The sequence below is a fragment of the Venturia canescens genome, chromosome 9 (genome assembly GCF_019457755.1).
Source record: "Venturia canescens isolate UGA chromosome 9, ASM1945775v1, whole genome shotgun sequence".
Lineage (NCBI taxonomy): Eukaryota > Metazoa > Arthropoda > Insecta > Hymenoptera > Ichneumonidae > Venturia > Venturia canescens.
In genome coordinates this window covers 12794875-12814845 of record NC_057429.1, presented here as the reverse complement: position 1 = coordinate 12814845, position 19971 = coordinate 12794875, and the positions used below count along the sequence as shown (strand labels likewise).

At 36.0% G+C, this 19971-nt stretch overlaps 4 protein-coding genes across 9 annotated transcripts in view; 3 read left to right on the top strand and 1 right to left on the bottom strand.

The window, feature by feature from the left end:
- Nucleotides 1–936, top strand: part of ITP (ion transport peptide) — a 32492-nt gene extending 31556 nt beyond the window's left edge. For 3 of the 4 annotated variants that reach the window (XM_043429277.1, XM_043429278.1, XM_043429275.1), the window contains exon 4: nt 51–186. Coding sequence is in view for 1 of the 4 variants with exons in the window: in XM_043429276.1 (XP_043285211.1) it covers nt 51–162 (112 nt within the window). In the remaining 3 variants the exon portion in view is untranslated. Of the gene's footprint in view, nt 1–50 lie in introns of all 4 variants that reach the window. The other variant, XM_043429276.1, reaches the window with a different exon arrangement.
- The window catches only part of LOC122416375 (peroxisomal leader peptide-processing protease), a 56939-nt gene extending 48347 nt beyond the window's left edge, over nt 1–8592 (bottom strand). The window contains exon 1 of one of the 3 annotated variants that reach the window (XM_043429268.1): nt 8363–8592. Coding sequence is in view for 2 of the 3 variants with exons in the window: in XM_043429263.1 (XP_043285198.1) it covers nt 5544–5616 (73 nt within the window). In the remaining variant the exon portion in view is untranslated. Of the gene's footprint in view, nt 1–5496; nt 5723–8362 lie in introns of those variants that run through there. The other 2 variants (XM_043429263.1, XM_043429264.1) reach the window with 2 other exon arrangements.
- On the top strand, nt 7008–14437 carry LOC122416380 (CHH-like protein). Its single transcript, XM_043429285.1, has 4 exons — nt 7008–7122; nt 7874–7886; nt 13730–13959; nt 14202–14437. Exons 3-4 carry the CDS (start codon nt 13733–13735, stop codon nt 14320–14322), a joined length of 348 nt encoding a protein of 115 aa, XP_043285220.1. The 5' UTR covers nt 7008–7122; nt 7874–7886; nt 13730–13732; the 3' UTR covers nt 14323–14437.
- A 1098-nt stretch (nt 14438–15535) lies between these two features.
- Nucleotides 15536–19528, top strand: Ahcy (adenosylhomocysteinase). The gene is made up of 6 exons (XM_043428823.1): nt 15536–15694; nt 16835–17025; nt 17574–17915; nt 18337–18779; nt 18980–19145; nt 19241–19528. Exons 1-6 carry the CDS (start codon nt 15667–15669, stop codon nt 19370–19372), a joined length of 1302 nt encoding a protein of 433 aa, XP_043284758.1. The 5' UTR covers nt 15536–15666; the 3' UTR covers nt 19373–19528.
- The last annotated feature ends 443 nt before the right edge of the window (nt 19529–19971 follow it).

The following is a 19971-nucleotide window of genomic DNA, read 5'->3' as shown; positions in this document are numbered from 1 at the left end:
CATCGAAATTGTATTAAAACGGTACTAATTGTTGTATTATCTTTTGTCAGGCAAGATTGCTTCAGCACAAAATACTTTACGAGCTGCATTCAAGCGCTGCTGCTTGAGGATGAGAAAGAAAAGTTCCAGGAGATGGCGGATTACCTTGGCCGCAGAAAGTGAAATGGAGGAATACTTATGAAAACGATAAAAACGGACGTCAGTACGAGAGAATGAGAGAAGAATGGGGAGCAGAAGAGAGCGAGGAGAGGGCGAAAGAGGAAGAGAAATCGAGAGATGTTAAAAAACAAAAAAAAAGACGATCGAAGTGGGGATAAATCAATTTTCCGAGATGGGCGACAAATTTTTCCGAGTTTCCATCAAAACATACCATTAAAAGCAACCAGTCGGTGCTTATTTACAAACGGTATACAAATTTAAGTTTTACAATAATTTTTCATTCGACCGGATTATACAAAAGTAAATAATGAGCTGAGGACTGTCCTCGTTGGGACTCGAAAAAGGGGGAGGAAGTCGAAAAAAAGCGCAAAAGAGAAGAGATAGAGAGAGAGAGAGAGAGAGAGAGAGAGAGAGAGAGAGAGAGAGAGAGAGAGAGAGAGAGAGAAAAGTAGATCTCGAACGTCGTCGTAACTGCACGTCCTAAGGCTTAAGCGGAACGGTACCAAGGGCCATACATCCCATTACGAATTCTAGTCGATATAAACATATATCTACGCGCTAGTTATCGCGTGTGCGTACATACGATTATAATTATTGAACAAAAAGAAAAAGTAAAAAAAAAAATTAAAATTAAAATTAAAATTAAAAAAAAAAAAAACAAAACAAAACAAAATAAAAATTAAATACAGACGAACTCATAAACGCACACTCACACGCACACTATTGCATACAAGCTGACACTATAAAATCGTACACTCGTATAGAAACGATGATGAAGAAAAAAAAATGTATGTAAAACAATGCGACGAAACGAGCTAAAAATTGGATTGAGCCCACACGCGAGACATTAGATACTTAAATGTATACGGATGCGTAAAATTGTGGAAAGTATTGGGTCGAAACGAACTCTCGCGCAATGTAACGACCGTGTTAAATTGCAGATTGGCTCGATTCAATTTCAGCGTTAAATTCGTATTCCGTTAAACATGTAATTTAAAATTTTCACAAGCTCCGAAAACAAAATTCCGTTGAAATTAGTCGTTGACCGTATCGAATGAGATAAAATTGTCCAGGCAGCTAATTTCGGGTACATAAACGAATCTTTTGTTACACCGAAATGAAAGATTGCTAAAGCAGTATAAATTTTTTTGCGTACGCCTAACTATATTCATTATTGTTTCAAGAGAATTTCGTTTCCAGTAAAACACTCACAACACACGCACACGAACAAAACGTTACGGATTTAGTGAACGTATAAATCATCAAAATATAACTGAACATGGGAAAAGAGAAAAAAGAAAACAATTGAAAGTATTACGATTATCTGTATTATTAAGGAGGTTATTAAATCGACGACAATTACGTGTACAAATCTGTATTTGTATGTATACATATATTGATATATCTGTGGCTCGATGTGCGAGACACGACCGAGTTCGTAGTATCTCGTTCGGTATTGGAAAGGACCTCGTACACTAAAGCATACCCATGACTTAATCCTTGCCTTACTGCCTTTCAAAACCAATGAAAATAATAATTCAGTCGCATCTCGTTGACAGCCATAGGTTCGTACATGTGTACGTACAGATATACGTGCTTGTGTATGCGTGCGTTTGTGTGGGTGTGTGGTTGCGTGTATGTATTTCACGTTATCATAGGCGAATATAAGTGTAGTAAAAGAGCAAAGGAAATAATGAAGATAAAGGGGTGGGAATAAAGTGGTGAGAATAAGCGCTGCTGCTTTTTCTTTGCGGATCGACTCGTATTTATACGTTTAATTGTATTTATTTATTATTCTTTATAACGTCACTTGAGGTGAAATGACGCATTATTCCAAGCTTTTAACTAGATTAACTGATGATTATTTAGCTAAATACTGGACTAAGAGTTTAAGCTGATTAATATTTGACGTGCGTGAAATTTTAAACGAGCGCAGTGACCACGCGATACATTTCACCTTAATACGATGATGCGAGATTTTTTAACTCATTGCTGCGCTATGTGCAACCACATCACGAGTTGCGGTATGGAAGAATTTATTATTACTATCAATATTATCAATATAATCAATATTATTATTATCAATATTATCAATATAATCAATATTATTATATATTATATATCATTATATTATTATTATCATTACTATCATTATTATTTTTATTTTATTATTATTATTATTATTATTATTATTATTATTATTATTATTATTATTATTATTATTATTATTATTATTATTATTATTATTATTGTCATAAATATAATTAATATTATCATGTGAACATTCCAAAATCAGTATTTTGCGATACAGTCTTTTTAATTTAGTTAACACGTGTGTGATTAATTGCGCCACTAACGAACGGTTTACTGATCATCGACGACTGTTTTTTTTTTCTTTTCATTTAGATTTTCGAGGGTCCTTTATTTTCTCCTTTTCTTCCGATGTTCACTTTTCTTTATCTCGTTTCTCGTTTTATTTTATGCTCGTCCATTGTGATTTTACAATTGAAATCATAACGTTCGTGCATCAAAAGAACTATTTATTTGTGGTTACATTCGTGGCTTCTTTTATCATATATAAGAGCTGGCCTCGAATTTTATTATTCTCCTTTTGACGATATATAGTCTTCCGCACAAATATTTTTAATACGAGTAATCGAGTGATCTTTCTCTGTTTTCGATCACGAATATTTTGTGTATCGATGCGATTCATTGATTCATAATGTCGATTGAAAAAAAAAAAAAAGAAAAAAATAAACTACTATAAATAAGCTGACAGTGATTCATCAAACTTTAATTGTGTCTTTGAAAAAAACAACAGCAAAAGTTTATCGATCGATACAAAAATATATATGAAAGAAGGGAAAAGAGGAAATAGAGAGAAAGAGAGGTCGAAAACCGTACGTTGGTGATCTACTTATTTCGTAAGCCACACGACATTAAAAAGTTGGTATCGCAATATATTTACCTGTCTTCCCTCTTTTTTTTCTAATTTATTTAACGAATTGTAATTTTTTTATTATTTTCCGTTATGATTTAATCATATTTTATTTATATTTCGCACATTATATTCTTCAGGAAGGATATTGCGCGTAAGTTACGATAGAACAGAAAGGAGAAAAAAAGACAACAAGAATGAGAAAAATGAAAAAAAAAAAAAAAGAAAAAAAAATAAAACATACATACACGACTGGAGAAAGACGAGAGAAAGAGAGAGAGAGAGAGCTTAAAATCTATATGTATCTGTATAGATCGAGAAAATCGTATCCTCATCGATGATCATGTAATATTATATTATATAAATCGTATATAATGTAATAATTTACAAATGCATATGCATCCACATATTCACGTTATTACGTACTCATTAAAACGTATATGCGTACGTGAAATGAACATATATTTTTACTATGTGTATGTAATCGTGTCTCTGTTTCCATGCATATGCTTTTATTAACGATGGATTACTAAATTTATTCTTGTTTGCGTGAATAAACGATTGAATGTAAACGTGTCAGCCTGCCTATTTCATTATCCCATTGGATACACACTCCTTCAGCTCTCTAAAGCCGATGCTTTTTACCATGAAATAAAATATAATATATTTTTACTGAATTTTTTGTGCACGATTGTTTATTGTTCATTGAACTTTTAGCAACTTAAGTATGATCGATAATGTCTAATGATGAGTGTGCGATCGGTGTATATTATGGGCTTCGGTGATCTCCCGAGTTTAGCAACCGCGAACAAGGACAATTAACTTGATTGGGTGACCGCTCAGCCAATGCACTGTCTCTCGCGTAGCAAAATGACCGAGTGGATGGTATTCTGCGTGTGTCTTTGCATTATTGTTCCCACTAGTTCTTTTTTTTTATTGAAAAAGTAAATACAGAAAAAAATTAGAGCCTTGGGACCATTTATCCCACCTAACGCGTCCGACTAGTTTAAACTAAGCTACAATACGGCGGCATCTATCGTCCGGGTTTTATTCACCAAATTTGTCGATACGGTAGTGCATTAAAAAAGAGTCTGCTAGCAGCCCTCTTGATGGAGGGTAAGTTGGTATGACGGAGAAGAGGATTTTCTTTCCCGTGTAGAAAAATTTCTCGAGTGTGAAAAACCTACGCATTTGTTACATATTTTCAATGTAAAATTGCTTTTTAGGTTGTGAGTAATCGCAAGTCTGAGATTCTCTCATATTTCGTCATCTTCGCTCCAGAAATTGGAGCTCGTCGCAGCGATGAACTCCGCAACCGGTAAGTAAGGAGTCCAATTTACCGACATACGTGCGCGTGGTTAACTCAATATATAGTCTCAGTATATAAGATGAAAATTTGTTCCTGTTGCATGACCATGTGACGATGGCAACTTGATATCGCGACAGAGTTAGCTATTTCAAATTCATTAAAGTATTCTTTTCGCATGAGCGTATTTTTTGGTGGCGCAAATTGGGGCACTCGAAATTTCAACTGATTCCTAACCTCTGAGAAGTCACCGTTATATAGAAAAAGCTTCTGCTTCAGCCATTTTTCCAACTTCTATCGTTGATAATATCTGTTTTAAACGTGTTCGGCAACCATTTATTTTTATCTTCGCTAAGGATTCCTTACATTTTTTTCTATCTGTGAGACAGTCTGTATCAGGAATTTAGTATATGAATTATTGAATAGAATATGTGGTGATGTTATCTCCATAAGCTCTCGCATAAATTTTACGATTTTTGAAGTTTTAATTCTTCAGTAAATGCTCGATAACCTGACCTGAAATTTCGCCAATAATTCGCATGCACTTTTACTTTACTGATATTTGAAATCAGTTATTCGTAGAATATTCGGGTTCGTGAAAGTAATACCATACCTTAAACTTGTTTTCAAGCAGTAGTTCGAATCGCGTTCTTTTCACGTTGATTTGTGCGCAAGCGCGTATCTTACTGTACAGCCTGAACAGAAAATCGCTAGTTTGGCTCCATAAACGATCGTATTATTACGATTTCAATTCGTATTTGTTGCGTAGATGGTTGCAAAAAAAAAATTACTAAATGCACCAGGCACAGGATTTTATGTGTTTCCTAGTGCTGCACACAAAATATCTTTTAAAAAAGTGAATTAAGACGGCTCGAAGCAAAGAGGGAGTATTTGTTGAATATTTAACCTATAATTTCGCCGCGGAAACGTGCAATCACGACCTGAGAACGACTGGATAAAGCTTGTTGGGTAAAAAGCAACCAATATTGTAGCGTGAAAATAAAATGCAAAATGACTTTCGGTGCTCGACTAAATTGTAATCATATGCGCTTGAACTTTGGGTGAATTGAAATGACAACGAAAATGAGCTTACTCATATTTTCGTAGCCAAACGTTTCGGGTATAAAAACATTCTCCCACCTGCGAACGACGTGCGGCGATGGTCAAACTCGATCGAATGATGGCTATTCCTTTGAATCCCGTCCGAATACATTAATCCATCTTCAAATAGTGTCTTAACTTTATATACTTGAGTAGTGTTGGTGAAACTTTATATGTATATTTATTGCACGTTCAAGGTTCGATTCGTCGACTTTATATATAAAAATATATAAAGCAACGGACCGAGTCGTGCGGACCGTGCGGAGCAGGACGATCGATGTTCGATTTCGATTTGAACAATCGATCAATCGATCATTTTTTTGAATTGTCAATGGATACAATTAAACGGTAATCATAGATTTATTGGTGCTTTTTCAACTGGAAAAAAAAGTAAGGGACGCAACTGGCCTCCGATTAGAAATGAAATATATTTATACGTCATTTTTCAATGTCAACGGAATTTAATCGCGATGCTTTATCCATCCTGAGAAAGCGCTAGTTAGAACCCCGATACCTGCAAAGTAACCTGTTTCAAAGGCAGCATATTGCGGTTGTCACTGATATGCGAAATAGGTTTTTCGGGATCGAATTTATGAGCGTTCATTTTTCTATGGTCAATGGAAGCTATGAGTACGAAATTTTATTTATTGCTTTCGTTGTGAAAAAAAGTTTCAAACAACCGAATCTTGACGTTTGAAAACTCAAACCGTTGTTTCGCAGCAATGAATAAAACTAGAGACAAGTACTACATTTATGCCCTTTGGGCAGTCACCTGTGAAATCATTGAATTCAATAGTTATAAGACATTTAATTCATGAAAAAAAAAATGTTGTTAAACAAATGCAAAAGTGGCGAAGGGCGAAGAAAAATTGAACGCAAAAACTTGAAACTACAGAAAATAATTGCGACCAAAACATTGAGATCACAAAATTTTTTTTTAAAATTATACACCGAAAAAACTATGAACCAAAAAATTGAAACGAAAAAAATTTGGCCGTTGTACTTGGCGTTTTACTCAACTTTCGAATTTGTAAGCATTTCGTAGATAATTTGAGCTAGAAAAAAAAAAAAAAATTCCCCAAGTATGCGAAAAAGATACAAAAATGAACTAAAAATCACGTATGCGAGCAAAAATGTTGGGTTCTCAACAAAAGCTTAATCTTACCACAAATGCGATACGTTAAACATTTTTTCTTATTACGTTTCATATTCGTTTGCTTGATAGTTTTCCAAGCGATGATTATAGTTTCGCGCCATTTGCACGACCACGAGAAAATTAATAATCCAGAAATTTATTCAAAGGAAAAACTAATTATTGATAAAAAAAAGAAAAACAATCGAGGAATGTAACAAGAAAGAATTGTGTTTTGTTCACACTTGTGAGAATATTTCATAAAATTTGATTGATAGATCAACATTGTTGCTTTGTTATACGTAGGTGGAACATTATTTTTGTCTCTTGATTCAAGCGGCCAAGATTAGTATATAAAGCGGTTTTTTCCATTCGAGTGTTACATCTGCTTGAAATTTCTTTCACGAAACGTCTGGCTGTGAGGAATTGTACTTGTACATTCATAGTTTCTACATTTCATTCTGCTGTCATTGCAAATCCGTTTACGTAAGTTGTATTTAAACTCGTTTAAAGTTGTCCATTCGCATTGAGCTTTAGACCCCCATTTATGGGTGTTTAAATTTTATCTTTTTCGATCGTATGTCACTTCAAACTGTGACTGAAATTGTTTTCTCTCCTCTTCACTATTTTAAAAGCAAAAGAGAAGATTCCAATGGGTTGGAAAACTATGAATCATAATTTATTAATAGGACTGCGACTCTTGATGTAACGCTTTTCATGAAATATATTAAGGTAGATGGGTGAGGCCCACGTGATCTTTGCACCAACAATATTTTTCGAAAATTTCAAGAAACGAAATTTTTAAATAACAATTTTATTATTTTGGAAATATAATCGGTAGAGAACCAACATTTTTATACAATTTTATTGTTTAAAAAACGTTTGAAAAGTTCGTTTTGACTATTACGTTGACGTTTACCGCTGCTGCTGTTGATGCTACTTGTCAGTTTTGTTTACAAATTTTATACGTTATGAAGTGCAAAGTACTTCTGTGCAAAGTAATATTGCAGCGGAGGAAAATAAAAAAATGAACGATTAAAAAGTTTACCGGGGTGAAACGGTCGTTTTGTAAAAACTGAGAAAATACGTGGGGAAGCAAGCGAACGACGAAATATGACCAAAAGGTCGAACTGACGTCACATGTGAACATGTATTGAATGCAGCGTTGCTAAACGTCACCAATCCATTCGTCGTGTAATCTCAATGATTTCTTATCAGATATTTTTTAATATTTCAGCCGATTTTCAACGGTAAGGTTCAAAAACTAAAATACGTATGTATTCTTGAATATCCCCGAAATACAACGATCAATTTTTTTTTTGCGAAATCTTGGATATAACTATGAAAAAATTCAATAACTTTTCATGTGTGTACAACGGAGTGTCAGAGAAAAGTCGATATTCAATAATTAATTCGCTGCTAAACTACATGCTAATTAGCGTCCAAATTTTGCATCTAGTACGTATTTTTTATTTTTGCCTACAAAAAATATCATCGCGTAATCTTCGATTGCGAATATTGACCCATCCGCCTTAAAAAAAGGGTGCATATGCATCTATACCAGAAGCATTGCTACGAAAATTCAATTGATCATTCAAATCGGGAGAATAGCGTGCATTTGTAAAACCAAAACCGTTCGTTGAATTCCGCGCATTTATATTAGTGAGAAAAGTCGTTGGTGTAGTTACTCACGTGTGCAGGAACGGCCCTCGATTTTCTCACTTACCTTTTTTCTCCACGATCCTCGGGCTCTCCGTCTTCCTTCACGGTCCTCTCGTTCTCCCTCTCCCTCCGCGACCTACGATCCTCTTATCCTGCTCCATGGTTCCGATCGTAAAGAACTTTCCACATAACTTCAACACACTTTTATTCCTATGCTTATTCGTGCTCCCATGTTTTTAACTTGTTATAAAAAATTTTAATTTTTCGGTCTCTTTTTCGAGGACGAAAGTTAATGAAAATTCGTTATCTACTTTTACTGATCGAATATGAATAGATTTTTTAATTTTTATGGAGGACGAACCACAACGGACTTTAGTAACAATCTACAAACGAACTAATATTTTCAGTGTTCTTCTTACTCGGAAATTTAGGGCAAAGTGGTGCGACCCCGGCAAAGAGGAAATTTTTTCTTCCGCTGGAAATATGAAAAGCAGGATTTGATCGTTTCACTCCAAGTGATCAAATTCTGCTTTCAAAGTTTTTTAAAAAAATGTCCACATTTTCAGGGGGCGTTCTGCTTTGCCCCACTCTTCTTCCTTTCTCAGAAAACCGTTTTTACCCAAATGGATAAAGCGATGTCGAGTAACAAAAACAATTGTAGCGTCAACCTGTACCACCGTTTCGTAGAGAATCGAGCGTGCCCGCGTGCGTGCCCACGTGGTCGGTTGCTCGCGTCCTATCGTTAGCATTTGACTAGTAAAAACTATTCGTAATGCTGTACATAGCTGCGGTTATACGCGTTGCGTGCGTTGCTTAGCGTGCAGCGTTTGCAACTCCGACTTATCTGCATGGAATCTTGCCTGCGCGACTTCAAAGTGATACAGAAACTGTATCGAGCTCGGAACTGTGTCAAACTATCCGCTATGGAGTAGATTTACTGACTGTCCGTCTTCGCTTGCCGACAACCCCATGGCTTTAGGACCGTGCGTTAGGTGCTTTGCTTTGCGTTGCGTTGCTCGGGGTATGCTTGCATCTTAGCTCGCTTGCGAACACGCGCGCGTGCGAGCATACACACGACTCTCGAAAGTGTGTTACAGGTGTCACTTAATTGTTTCTGTTACTAGCGCTTGCCTCGATACTATTTTCGAATCGCCAAAATTTTGGAAATATTTATTCACGAGCTAATTTTGAGACGATAATAACGTCGAGGACGAAGACTCCATATCGACTTATTCATTTAATGAAGTCAAAAAACAATAATCTCAAAAGGCAATGGAAAAAATTTGTATAGTAATAACGAAGGAATATTTATTTTTCATTCGATTCTAATAAATTAACTTTAATATTCATTTCGTTGTGTTTTCGTGCCTTTTATCGATTCTACGCGATCCTAATTTTTTTCGATTATCAATTTCTTTGGTTTATTTGTTTAACCGTTTATTATTTATTCATAATTCCATTAAATTTTTCGATTGGTTAAAAAAATCGTAGGATTATTGGTCATTAAGGATAAAGTAGAATTCCACATGTCTTATTTTATGCTCCAGTTTCTCAACTTCTATGGACGATATCTACAAACGATAATGCGTAGCGTTTTAACCGTTGGAACCGAGTGCTCACGCTCTACGCTAGTCCTCACCCCGCCCCGGGCGGGCGGTGAGTGAAGCGAAACGTCTGGCGCGCTCTCTCTCCTGCTTCGCGCTCGCGCTTGCGCCCCGCCCGGCATTCACTCGTCCCCCCCACTCGCCCGTTGGCTCGTCGAACGCCGCTAGCTATCCCCACTCCACTGTCGCTACTGCTACGAAGCGGCCAAACGGGCCAGAGTCCAAACTCGACCAAGCGACTAACAATGAACGTAAACATGTGAAATATAAACACACGATGAACGTAAACAAACGGAACAAGTCATCCTATATCCATTTGGAATTATTCAAATATCACATTTTTCTAGATTGACCGATTGCCATAATTTTATCAATGCGCAAAAATGTATGCACCGAACCGTAAAAATAAATTAAAATCATCCAATAAAATTACACAATATTTATGGCGTTCTATTGGGAATTAATATTTTTTTCTGTCCTCCGGGCCGAAGTTGCCGCATTCCGCCTGCGTCGGACAGAAAAATCGTATACACACCTCGGGCAGGAAAAAGTAAAGCCTCAGACCACATGTTTGTCAGCCTCGGCTTCCTTATTTTCCTGCCCTAGGTGTGTAATATACTATTTATTTTTGATAAAAGTTGTTATGCTGGAAAACCAACCTCACCAACAAAAATGAGGTGGTGACGCGTTGTGATTGAAAATTTATGTGCTAGAGATGTTTTCTGGTAGATAACGTCACGTCGTAGACATTTTTTAAATTATTCATTTGCCGATTCATTTTGTAGAGACGTAAATGTGCTGAAAAAACATGGGACAACTTCTTTATTGAGCAGCGTGTAACTGAATGCGAAAATTTGTTCATCAAATTAGTGATAGACGAGAATAATTTCATTTTTCCGATCGTAATAGAATTTTATTTTGGCGAAATATGAAGAGTCACTGTGACCATCAAAGTTATACAGAAGAAATGAAGCAATGACTTGACCCATATCTTCAATTGAATAAAATCTTTATTACGATTCCTCATCCCTTGGAAACCGAAGAGAAAGAGAGAGAGAACGAGCAAAATGTAGACTAATTGACAGTATTCGAGAGAAATCGAATTTTACCTATCGAGGCAGTTATGCGAACAGCTGGGACTCAAACTCAGCGACATATCGAAGACAGACTTAATTTATGTGAATACAACAAAAGAAAAGTAAACGCAAGATGTTCAGATAGCGAAAACATCGGCAATACAGTTTCGAGACAACGTGTATGTAAGCCAATTCCAACAGCTACGTTTTCAATACTGTACTATATTCCACCAAATAAAGCAATTAAGTATTAAGTATTGAAGTAACAGAACTGAAGTCTCAGGTCGGCACTCGACGTTTAATTCCCTCTGGTTATTTTTTGATAGTTATCAAAGTCTCAAATTCGAGAAATCCATTCGGAGTCCTTTTCACATAAAATTTTCGCAGGAAATGAAACCTGAAAATGGTCTTGTCACGTGCTAGCTATGTTGATACTTTAACACGGAGTACTCGCCGCTGCCTGAAAAGTGGGAGGTGGCAAGAATAATAATGAAGCACAATCGTATTTTCAACACTTTAATCGTTGTTACTTCGAAGTTCGTTTCATCATGCCAAAACTTTCCACTGGGAAAAAATATTTTTTACCTTTTATCATTCACACCGTGTCCTAAAAGTTATCAATTAAATGAAGTCTAATTTAATCCAAAAGATGTCTCGATTATAAAAATTATAGAAATTACTTGAAAACTCTAATCGTATCGAGTCAATATTTATAAACGATTGGAATTTTTTTTCAAGTATTTTTCTCCATGAGACGAAAACTTATCACGTAAATCAAAAAAAAAAATAAAATAAAACAATAACAAGATTTACATTTCACTGGACGTATTTCCCATTGGATTTTCAACGAAAAGCCATTGTCACAAATTCAAGATTATCGCCTACCAATACGCTACTGGAAAAGTGTGTGAACACGCGACAGGTGTCGGCGGGTGTGTCCAGCAGAACACTTGTGAGGCTCGTAAGTTTCGACGGTAGCGCAATAATTATTTATAAACTCCTATTCAGTGTCCCAGTTACATTTTCGACGCTGCGGATAGATAAATGTGTAAGTCAGATATTCAAGTTCAATAATATTTTGCTTATAACGAGATTTTTCGAGGTGCTTCTACTGTGAGTTTTCAGGGCTTCTCGACTCGTTTGATTTATATTTTCACAACTTTCGTAGACCAATCGATTTAATAGTCGATCATTTAGAAGCGAAGAGTACACTTTTTCAAACGAACCCATGAAATTTTCACTTCATTTGCAATCATCTACCACGCTATACGAACGTACAACAAACTTTTGGGCACCCTGTAAATGTAAAATGTGTGAGATACGCACGGTACCGTAAGTATCGCCTCAGTTCACCCTTACTTTGTCGTTTACGAAGTGGAAAGCGAGTAGGCCACGCACCTGTTGCTACAAAGATTACGTAGGAGCATTCCAGTACGCCTCATTGTGAAGGGACCTTTTCTGAGTTCATTAAAACCTTTCTTACCAACTTAATAATACTGCTTCGAAGCACCTACGTAGTAAAGCGAGCAAAACAGTATGCACACATGCGTAGCTCATGCTACTCTCCTCAAAATTGATTAGAAAAAAGAATTTGTGCACACTTGTGGCCATAAAAACTTAAGTTTGCTCATCATTGCTGTATAAAAATGTTGACATCATCATCGTTTTTGAAACCAACATTTTTTTTCCTGTTATCAAAAGTCAATCCCCACCCCCGAATAACAGACACCATATTTCTTCTATAAAATAAGCTACTAAACGGTTCTATTAACAGTAATTCTTCAAAGTTTTGAGGATTCGGATCGACTGGTAAGTCCTATCAGGCCATCTTCTTTCGTCGACAACGCTTTAGTATGATTTTACCTTCATTTTCATTTGTGTTATTTTTTGATGGATTTATTCAGCAAATTAATTCGTATGTTAATTAATAATGTCATAATTGCTCATCATTATGCTGCTTAAGAATCGCTTTTGTGGGTACCACTGCAATAAATATTGCCGACACGAACTCAAGGGTGAAAAACGGAAAAACAGTCACAAATTCTTATAACCATGTTCATAAAATCTTTGGTTGGGTATTTCATTTAGAGTCAAGATAACGGCGCGAGATAAATCTATTGAGGTATAGTTTAATTTGGAAGTTGAGTCACCACTGCTGGAGTCTTTACAACAAGTTTTCAACAATCTTCGAAAATTATGTCGATGATATCGCACACATTTTTGACGTTTATGACGTTTTTTTTTTTAAATAGCTGTTATTTGAATGATTCAAAAGATATTTCACAAAAAACTTTTTGGATTCATAAAAACTTCAAAGTCATAAATGGTCAAATAATATTAAAATCAATTAACGAATCTCCTAATAATAATTTCAGATGATGAAAAATTATGTCCAGACTACACAGAGTCAGTCAATGAATGAAAACTTTTGAAATATCAATGAACGACTAACTTGGAAAAATTACGAGCCAAAATAACTAAAATCAGGAATGAAAATTTTGACTCGAGTACTTCACGAGTTCGTAATTATGAGAAATTTTTCGTTCCTCGTTACATCTTTTAGTCGGTAATTTTTCCAAGCGGTAGACGATTGACTTTAGGATATTCGACTATTATTTCGAAGTGTTCATTTATTGAACGATTTTTTGAACTTTCCGTCGAGAAGGTTGCCGAAGTGAAAACGTTCAAGCAATTGAAAGCAATTTTAAAAGAATCAAAGAAAAATTATCGATATTTATTTATCCATTGCAGAAAATGCTTCTCTACCAAAGAGCCCTTATTTTTGGATGCATCGTGGCTGTCATGCTTTCTGCTGTCTTAGCCAACCCAGTAGCAAAACCTCAGCAAGAACCGAAGAGCGCCGTGCATGCTCCAGGAAACTGTAGTTCAATCATGAACGAGACAATATATTTGGAAAAGGAAAAGAATTGTATCGAGTGTAACAAGGTGTTTAAAACAGAGGAGTTACTGAACCTATGCTAGTAAGTCGATCGTATTCCTTAAGATGAAATAAAAATTAAAAAAACTTTAGCATTCTATAACACTGCTGACGTCGTTTAAAAACATTTTGTAACTTCCAGCTCGAAAATCAAATATATTAAGAGTGAATCACTTATAGCGACATACAAAATTTTTAAAATTCATCCTGTCAATGTAATTACCATTTGAAAAATTAGTCTAATGGATAAAAAAGTTTGCTCAAATTTTTTTTTCTTCTTTACAGCTCCGACTGCTTCACCTCATCTTACTATAAAGGATGCCAAGAAATTTTGAATCCGACTAGTCGGAAATTGCCGTCCAACCAAACCGTTCATTCCGAACATTCCGTCCAACCGACTGTCTAATTAAAAATAACCTTAAACTTGCCATTCGGAAAACCAGACCCGAATAATTAATATTTCATGCGTTGTATAAAAAAATTAAGCGTTTAAAAATACATCAATTTTTTGTTTACGTCAACGGATTTTATTGATTCGTCATTTCTACGTGATCCTCTGAATTTTCTCAATTCCTCTATCCCTCAATATTGCTTCGAATTATCGGCATTTTTTCCCCGTGTTCATACTCCGGGCCCACCAAAGACGTGTGCCGTCACTGCTCATCTTCAAGCATTACGCGATTTATCGATACATCGATAGATCGAAATGTATCGACAGATTGGTGATCGATATATCGATGCACTGATAAATTGCATTGGCAATAAATTTTTCATCGATTACCAATTCTTTGATCAATTGATAATGCACTCTGGAATGTCGACGAAGTTTCTATCAATAAATGATATAAATTTTCCCAATGAGCACTTTTGAGATTAACGGGAGAATAAAAATGTAGAAATTCTTTTTTACCGATCTTTGCTTTTTCAAAAAAAAATATAAAAAATTAGAAAAGTCCAAGTTGTCGGGTGATTCGGGTCAAGTTTACGGAGGTCGACTCGTGTACGAAACTGCAGCAGCGCCACTCACGAGGAACTTTACTCGCCGGGCCACGTTAGACGAACCTCCGTGAAGTTGGTTAATTGATTTTGGATTCCTCTGCCTTTTTTTTAGTGCAGATCGTTTCATAGTTAATTTCATGAATAAAACGTTTCTTAGATATCATTTTGGAAATAAAAATTTTAGAAAAAACAAATTATTTGTGTTGAGGCACCTAATTTTTTCCGAATTCCAAGTAATTATAGTTTTCGAAGTCTGATCAAAGCGTGTGATCGTGCATCAGTTAGGTCACGAGATAAGATTGTTAACATATTTTCGAATGAGGCCCATCCGACAAACTTTTTCCTCACAAAATTTGTAACCGACAAACGATTGTCCTTCGATTAGACGTTTTAAAATTCATTATACATCAAAATTGAAGAAAAAATCGACCAATTCAACACGAATTTTCGTTTTTGAATTTTCTAATGAAATCATTTCGAAAAATGTCAATTTGCTCCGACAATCACCGACAGAAGTTCGACCAACGATGTACACAAAAAAGTCAGGAACCCAAAACCAGTCGGGCAAGTTCATGAAGATGCTAGACGATCGAGATTAGGCCCCTTCCATGTTCCACAGGCTTTTTGGCTGCGGTAGTAGTGAGTGTTGATTGCTGCTGAATGCGAAGAGTTAGTCGCAGTTCATCGAATACGTGACTCCCGTTACTACCTCCTAATAATTATCTTTTTAATCTCACGAAAAATCGACAAAATGCCAGGAAAGCCTGAATACAAAGTTGGTAAGTTGTAACAAGTCATGAATTACTGAACACACTAAATTATATTTTATACTTCACAAGCTACTCGCACCACCATGTGTAGTTTTCAAGACGCACGTGGCGCACCGGCATTTCGCAAATTGGAGTAAATTTTCTTTTTCCAAAATATTGACAAGTCGTTTGAAGATGTTGGATCCTTTTTTTCAATACAATTATTTTTCTGACTTGTGAGCCACATACTTTTATATTACCTTTGACTGAGTGTATTTGGAGCAGCTCCTGATTCAGGCTTTGGATTCGAACGTAAATTTCGAAAATATTCGTTTAAAAGTTAATGACTTTGCGAATTTTAAGCATTTCATATTTTAGTACTGTAATATCAAGGACACTATTTTCCCTGGAAATTTAAATAACTAAAACGTCATAGTGTCATCTATAAATAACGTTCGTTATTTTTTTATACCAAGTACAACGTATTTGATGGCGGAAAAGTACTCCAATAGTATTTTTTCTTTTTTTAATTTCGATGCAATCGATTTTTGAATATTCTGCAAAACATCCTTAGTCCATAGCTTTGTGTCGTGATTTATTTGCAGATCCCATGGATCATTCATGTTAAAATTATTTTCTATTCAATGGGAATATTTTCGAATAATTTTTGAGTCAAGTAAATTCTCAAGCATGGCTATTATAGAACATCTCTATTGAAAAAAAATGTATTCAGAATATGTACAGCCTCATGTAGCATTAAAATTGCATGTATTCTTATACCTTCTCACACATTTTCCTACTCTGAAATAGTTGCATGGCCCAGCATGGTTATTGGAAGAACTTTCATCTATTTTTTCATGTAAATTATTGTTGAAAAATATGCATATCGTTAAGAAATAATCTCATTCTTTGAGGAAGCATGAACTTGATAAAAAAAAACACAATTTTTATTCATAAAAAAATAGGATAAATTAGCTAATGACGAGTGTACAAAATTATCGAAATAATCGTATTCTTAATGAGAACAATCACAGCTGTGATTTTCAAAAAATTATATTTCGGAGTTTGAACATTTTTTCTAATGCAACAAAATAATAGACGACTGCGATTGCTGGAGAGTTAAATTCCCCTAAGCACAAAAATTAATTCATGCCACAATGTTTTTCGTAGCTGATTTAACCCTGGCCGAATGGGGTCGAAAAGAAATAACCATGGCCGAAAACGAGATGCCTGGATTAATGGCGATTCGTAAAAAATACGGGCCTAAAAAAGTTCTTAAAGGTGCACGTATTGCCGGTTGTTTACATATGACCGTACAAACAGCGGTGCTTATTGAAACACTCACTGAACTCGGAGCAGAGGTGAGTCAAAAGATCTGCGTTATCTCACGAATTATCGGAAGTGACTTCATATCTTTTTCTTTGGAGTTTGACCTTTTATTTTCTTTATCTATACTCGAGGGCTTCTAGAATTGTGACGAGGAAAACATTTCATTAAAGAAAAATTTGAGTAATAATTGGATCTCACATTCGAAGACTACCACAGCGTCAAAACTTTTGTTATCCAAGAAAATGAAAAATTGAAACAATCGTCCATTCAGTAAATACTCATTGTCAAAAAATCTACCAAATAATTCTGAGATTTTATGTCCTTTCATTTCATTTATCAAAAGGAAACAAAATTACAACATTTTCTTTTAACCGTTTTTTGGAGTTTCTCCATCTTCAATGCAACACAAAAAAGGTTCAAATCGCTTTCTATAAAATCTTTTAAATAACCGATAAATTTCCTGAGTTTCCTAATACAAAAATTTCCTCATTTCAAAAGTGAAAAAAATAAGCAAAATATTAATTGATGATCATGCAAGACTCGGCAAGTGGAAGTTGATCATCGTGCGATGAATTCCTAGGTACAATGGTCGTCTTGTAACATATTCAGCACTCAGGATCACGCAGCTGCAGCAATCGCCAAAACAGGAGTCCCAGTTTACGCATGGAAGGGGGAAACTGATGAAGAGTATCTTTGGTGCATCGAGCAGACGCTCGTCTTCAAAAACAATAAGCCCTTGAACTTAATTTTGGACGATGGCGGTGATCTTACCAATCTCGTACACACTAAATTCCCAGAATATCTCAAAGAGTGTCGAGGCATTTCCGAAGAGACTACTACCGGCGTTCATAACTTATACCGTATGGTCAAAAATGGCACCCTCAAAGTTCCAGCAATAAACGTTAATGATTCCGTCACGAAGGTATGCCATAAAACACTATTTCTCAGGTTTACGAGTCATCGTGAAGAGAATTGGGGTATGAAAAAAAATCGAAAAAAATCATCACTAATTTTCAGATTTTTAACTACAATGGTTTATCCGTGAGAACGGTTTGAAAAACGTTATGACGTCATAAATCGACATATTCGCGTATATAAGAAAGAGCGCGGCAGAGCTCGCGGTGACTTTTCTTTTGCACACTCGTTTTTCCTTTTAATACTTGGCGTCGAGCCGCTACCGCGTCTCTTGATGAACGAAATTAACTTTTCGGTCAGCCTCATGATTACCACGAAAATTGATCGTTGCGATGTTATTTTTGTTTTATCGTAAAATTCCAAAATCCTCTTCCACATTTGAATATTTTATTGAAAAACAAAATGACCCTCCGATTCAATGATTTCAGAGTAAATTTGATAATCTTTACGGATGCCGCGAATCGCTGATTGACGGTATAAAGCGTGCGACGGATATTATGATCGCAGGAAAAGTCTGTGTCGTCGCCGGATACGGAGACGTGGGTAAGGGCTGCGCCCAGAGTCTCCGGGCCTTGGGTGGTCGCGTAATCGTCACCGAGATTGATCCGATAAACGCTCTGCAAGCTGCGATGGAAGGTTACGAGGTCACCACGATGGAGGAGGCTTGCTCGAAAGGTCAAATCTATGTGACGACAACTGGCTGCAAAGATATTATTATCGGGGCTCATTTCGAGAGTATGCCCAATGACGCAATCGTCTGTAACATCGGCCATTTCGATTGTGAAATTCAAGTCTCGTGGCTAGAAAAAAATGCGGTAGAAAAAGTCAACATCAAGCCTCAAGTCGATCGTTTTAAACTGAAGAATGGAAGGTGAGTGGAACGAAATAATCGTGTTTCGATTAAGGCCCAACGACGATTCGTGCCTCAAGCGTGTTCAACGTGGTTCAACAGCTGCGTTTCTGTTTTATTCACAATTCATTGAACCAAGTCTCGCCAAAAACGCTGGACAAGCTGTGACAAATACTTGATTGCAGTGTGGTAAAAAAACAATTATATTATTTTTTTTTCAGACACATTATTTTGTTGGCCGAGGGCAGATTGGTAAACTTGGGATGTGCCACTGGCCACTCCAGTTTCGTAATGAGCAATTCATTCACGAATCAGGTTCTCGCACAGATTGAGTTGTGGACCAAGAACGAATCTTACTCGCTCAAAGTTCATATGCTACCCAAAAAGGTATCGTGCTTTATTTTCCAATGGAACTATAAATCCTTGGCAAGTAATTTTTTGTTCGATACACGCGATACTCAACTTTTGACGCTTCCTTACAGTTGGACGAAGAAGTTGCAGCCTTGCATTTGGACCATTTGGGTGTCAAGTTAACGAAACTCACTACAGACCAAGCCAAGTATCTTGACATACCAGCCGAAGGACCTTTCAAACCCGATCACTACAGATATTAGTTGAAATTTCGGAAAATCAAAACGACGAATCGCGTGCGCACCATTTCATACTATCTTCATTGTTCGAAGCCAAAAAATGTATTTTTTAACATTCTGAACGACACATGAATCGAGGATTGTTAATAATAATAAAAAGTGTTCTTTCGGAAGGTGTAAGGGCGTGTAAAAATTTTATTCACCGTAGAAGCCCGTGTCTGAAAAAACTTTATACCATTTTATCGCGTAACTCGACCGAGAGCAGCAGCAAGAGTCAAGTCATGGGCGAGCGCGCACCTCTTCCGTTGTTGAGGAACCACGAAGCTATTTTATCATCTCCAAATATTGTAAACGGCAAGTAAAATATTGAAAACATTTGAAATATTGGCAGACAGAAGGTCGAAACAATTGACTCAAGGAGCGGAGAGACTTGCAAATACACGAAGAGAAAAAAATAGTAAGAATTACTATGCTGTCATGCTGTCACCCATTTTGAAGGTTTTTACCAAAAATATTGTCATTCCCGAGTCAATTCTGAATGAAAATTTTTAAATTGCGTATTTTGCTGTGACAAAGGTTTAAACTGTGCTATTTTTTCTAACATAGTTCACCAAGGAAACGTT

Bases quoted from the DNA above. Each gene is read 5' to 3' on its own strand.
- LOC122416380 (XM_043429285.1), top strand. From the start codon at position 13,733: ATGCTTCTCTACCAAAGAGCCCTTATTTTTGGATGCATCGTGGCTGTC. The intron at 13,960-14,201 runs GTAAGTCGATCG...TCTTCTTTACAG, and splicing joins GAGTTACTGAACCTATGCTA to CTCCGACTGCTTCACCTCAT.
- Ahcy (XM_043428823.1), top strand. From the start codon at position 15,667: ATGCCAGGAAAGCCTGAATACAAAGTTG. The intron at 17,916-18,336 runs GTATGCCATAAA...CAATGATTTCAG, and splicing joins TTAATGATTCCGTCACGAAG to AGTAAATTTGATAATCTTTA. The intron at 18,780-18,979 runs GTGAGTGGAACG...TTTTTTTTTCAG, and splicing joins TTTAAACTGAAGAATGGAAG to ACACATTATTTTGTTGGCCG.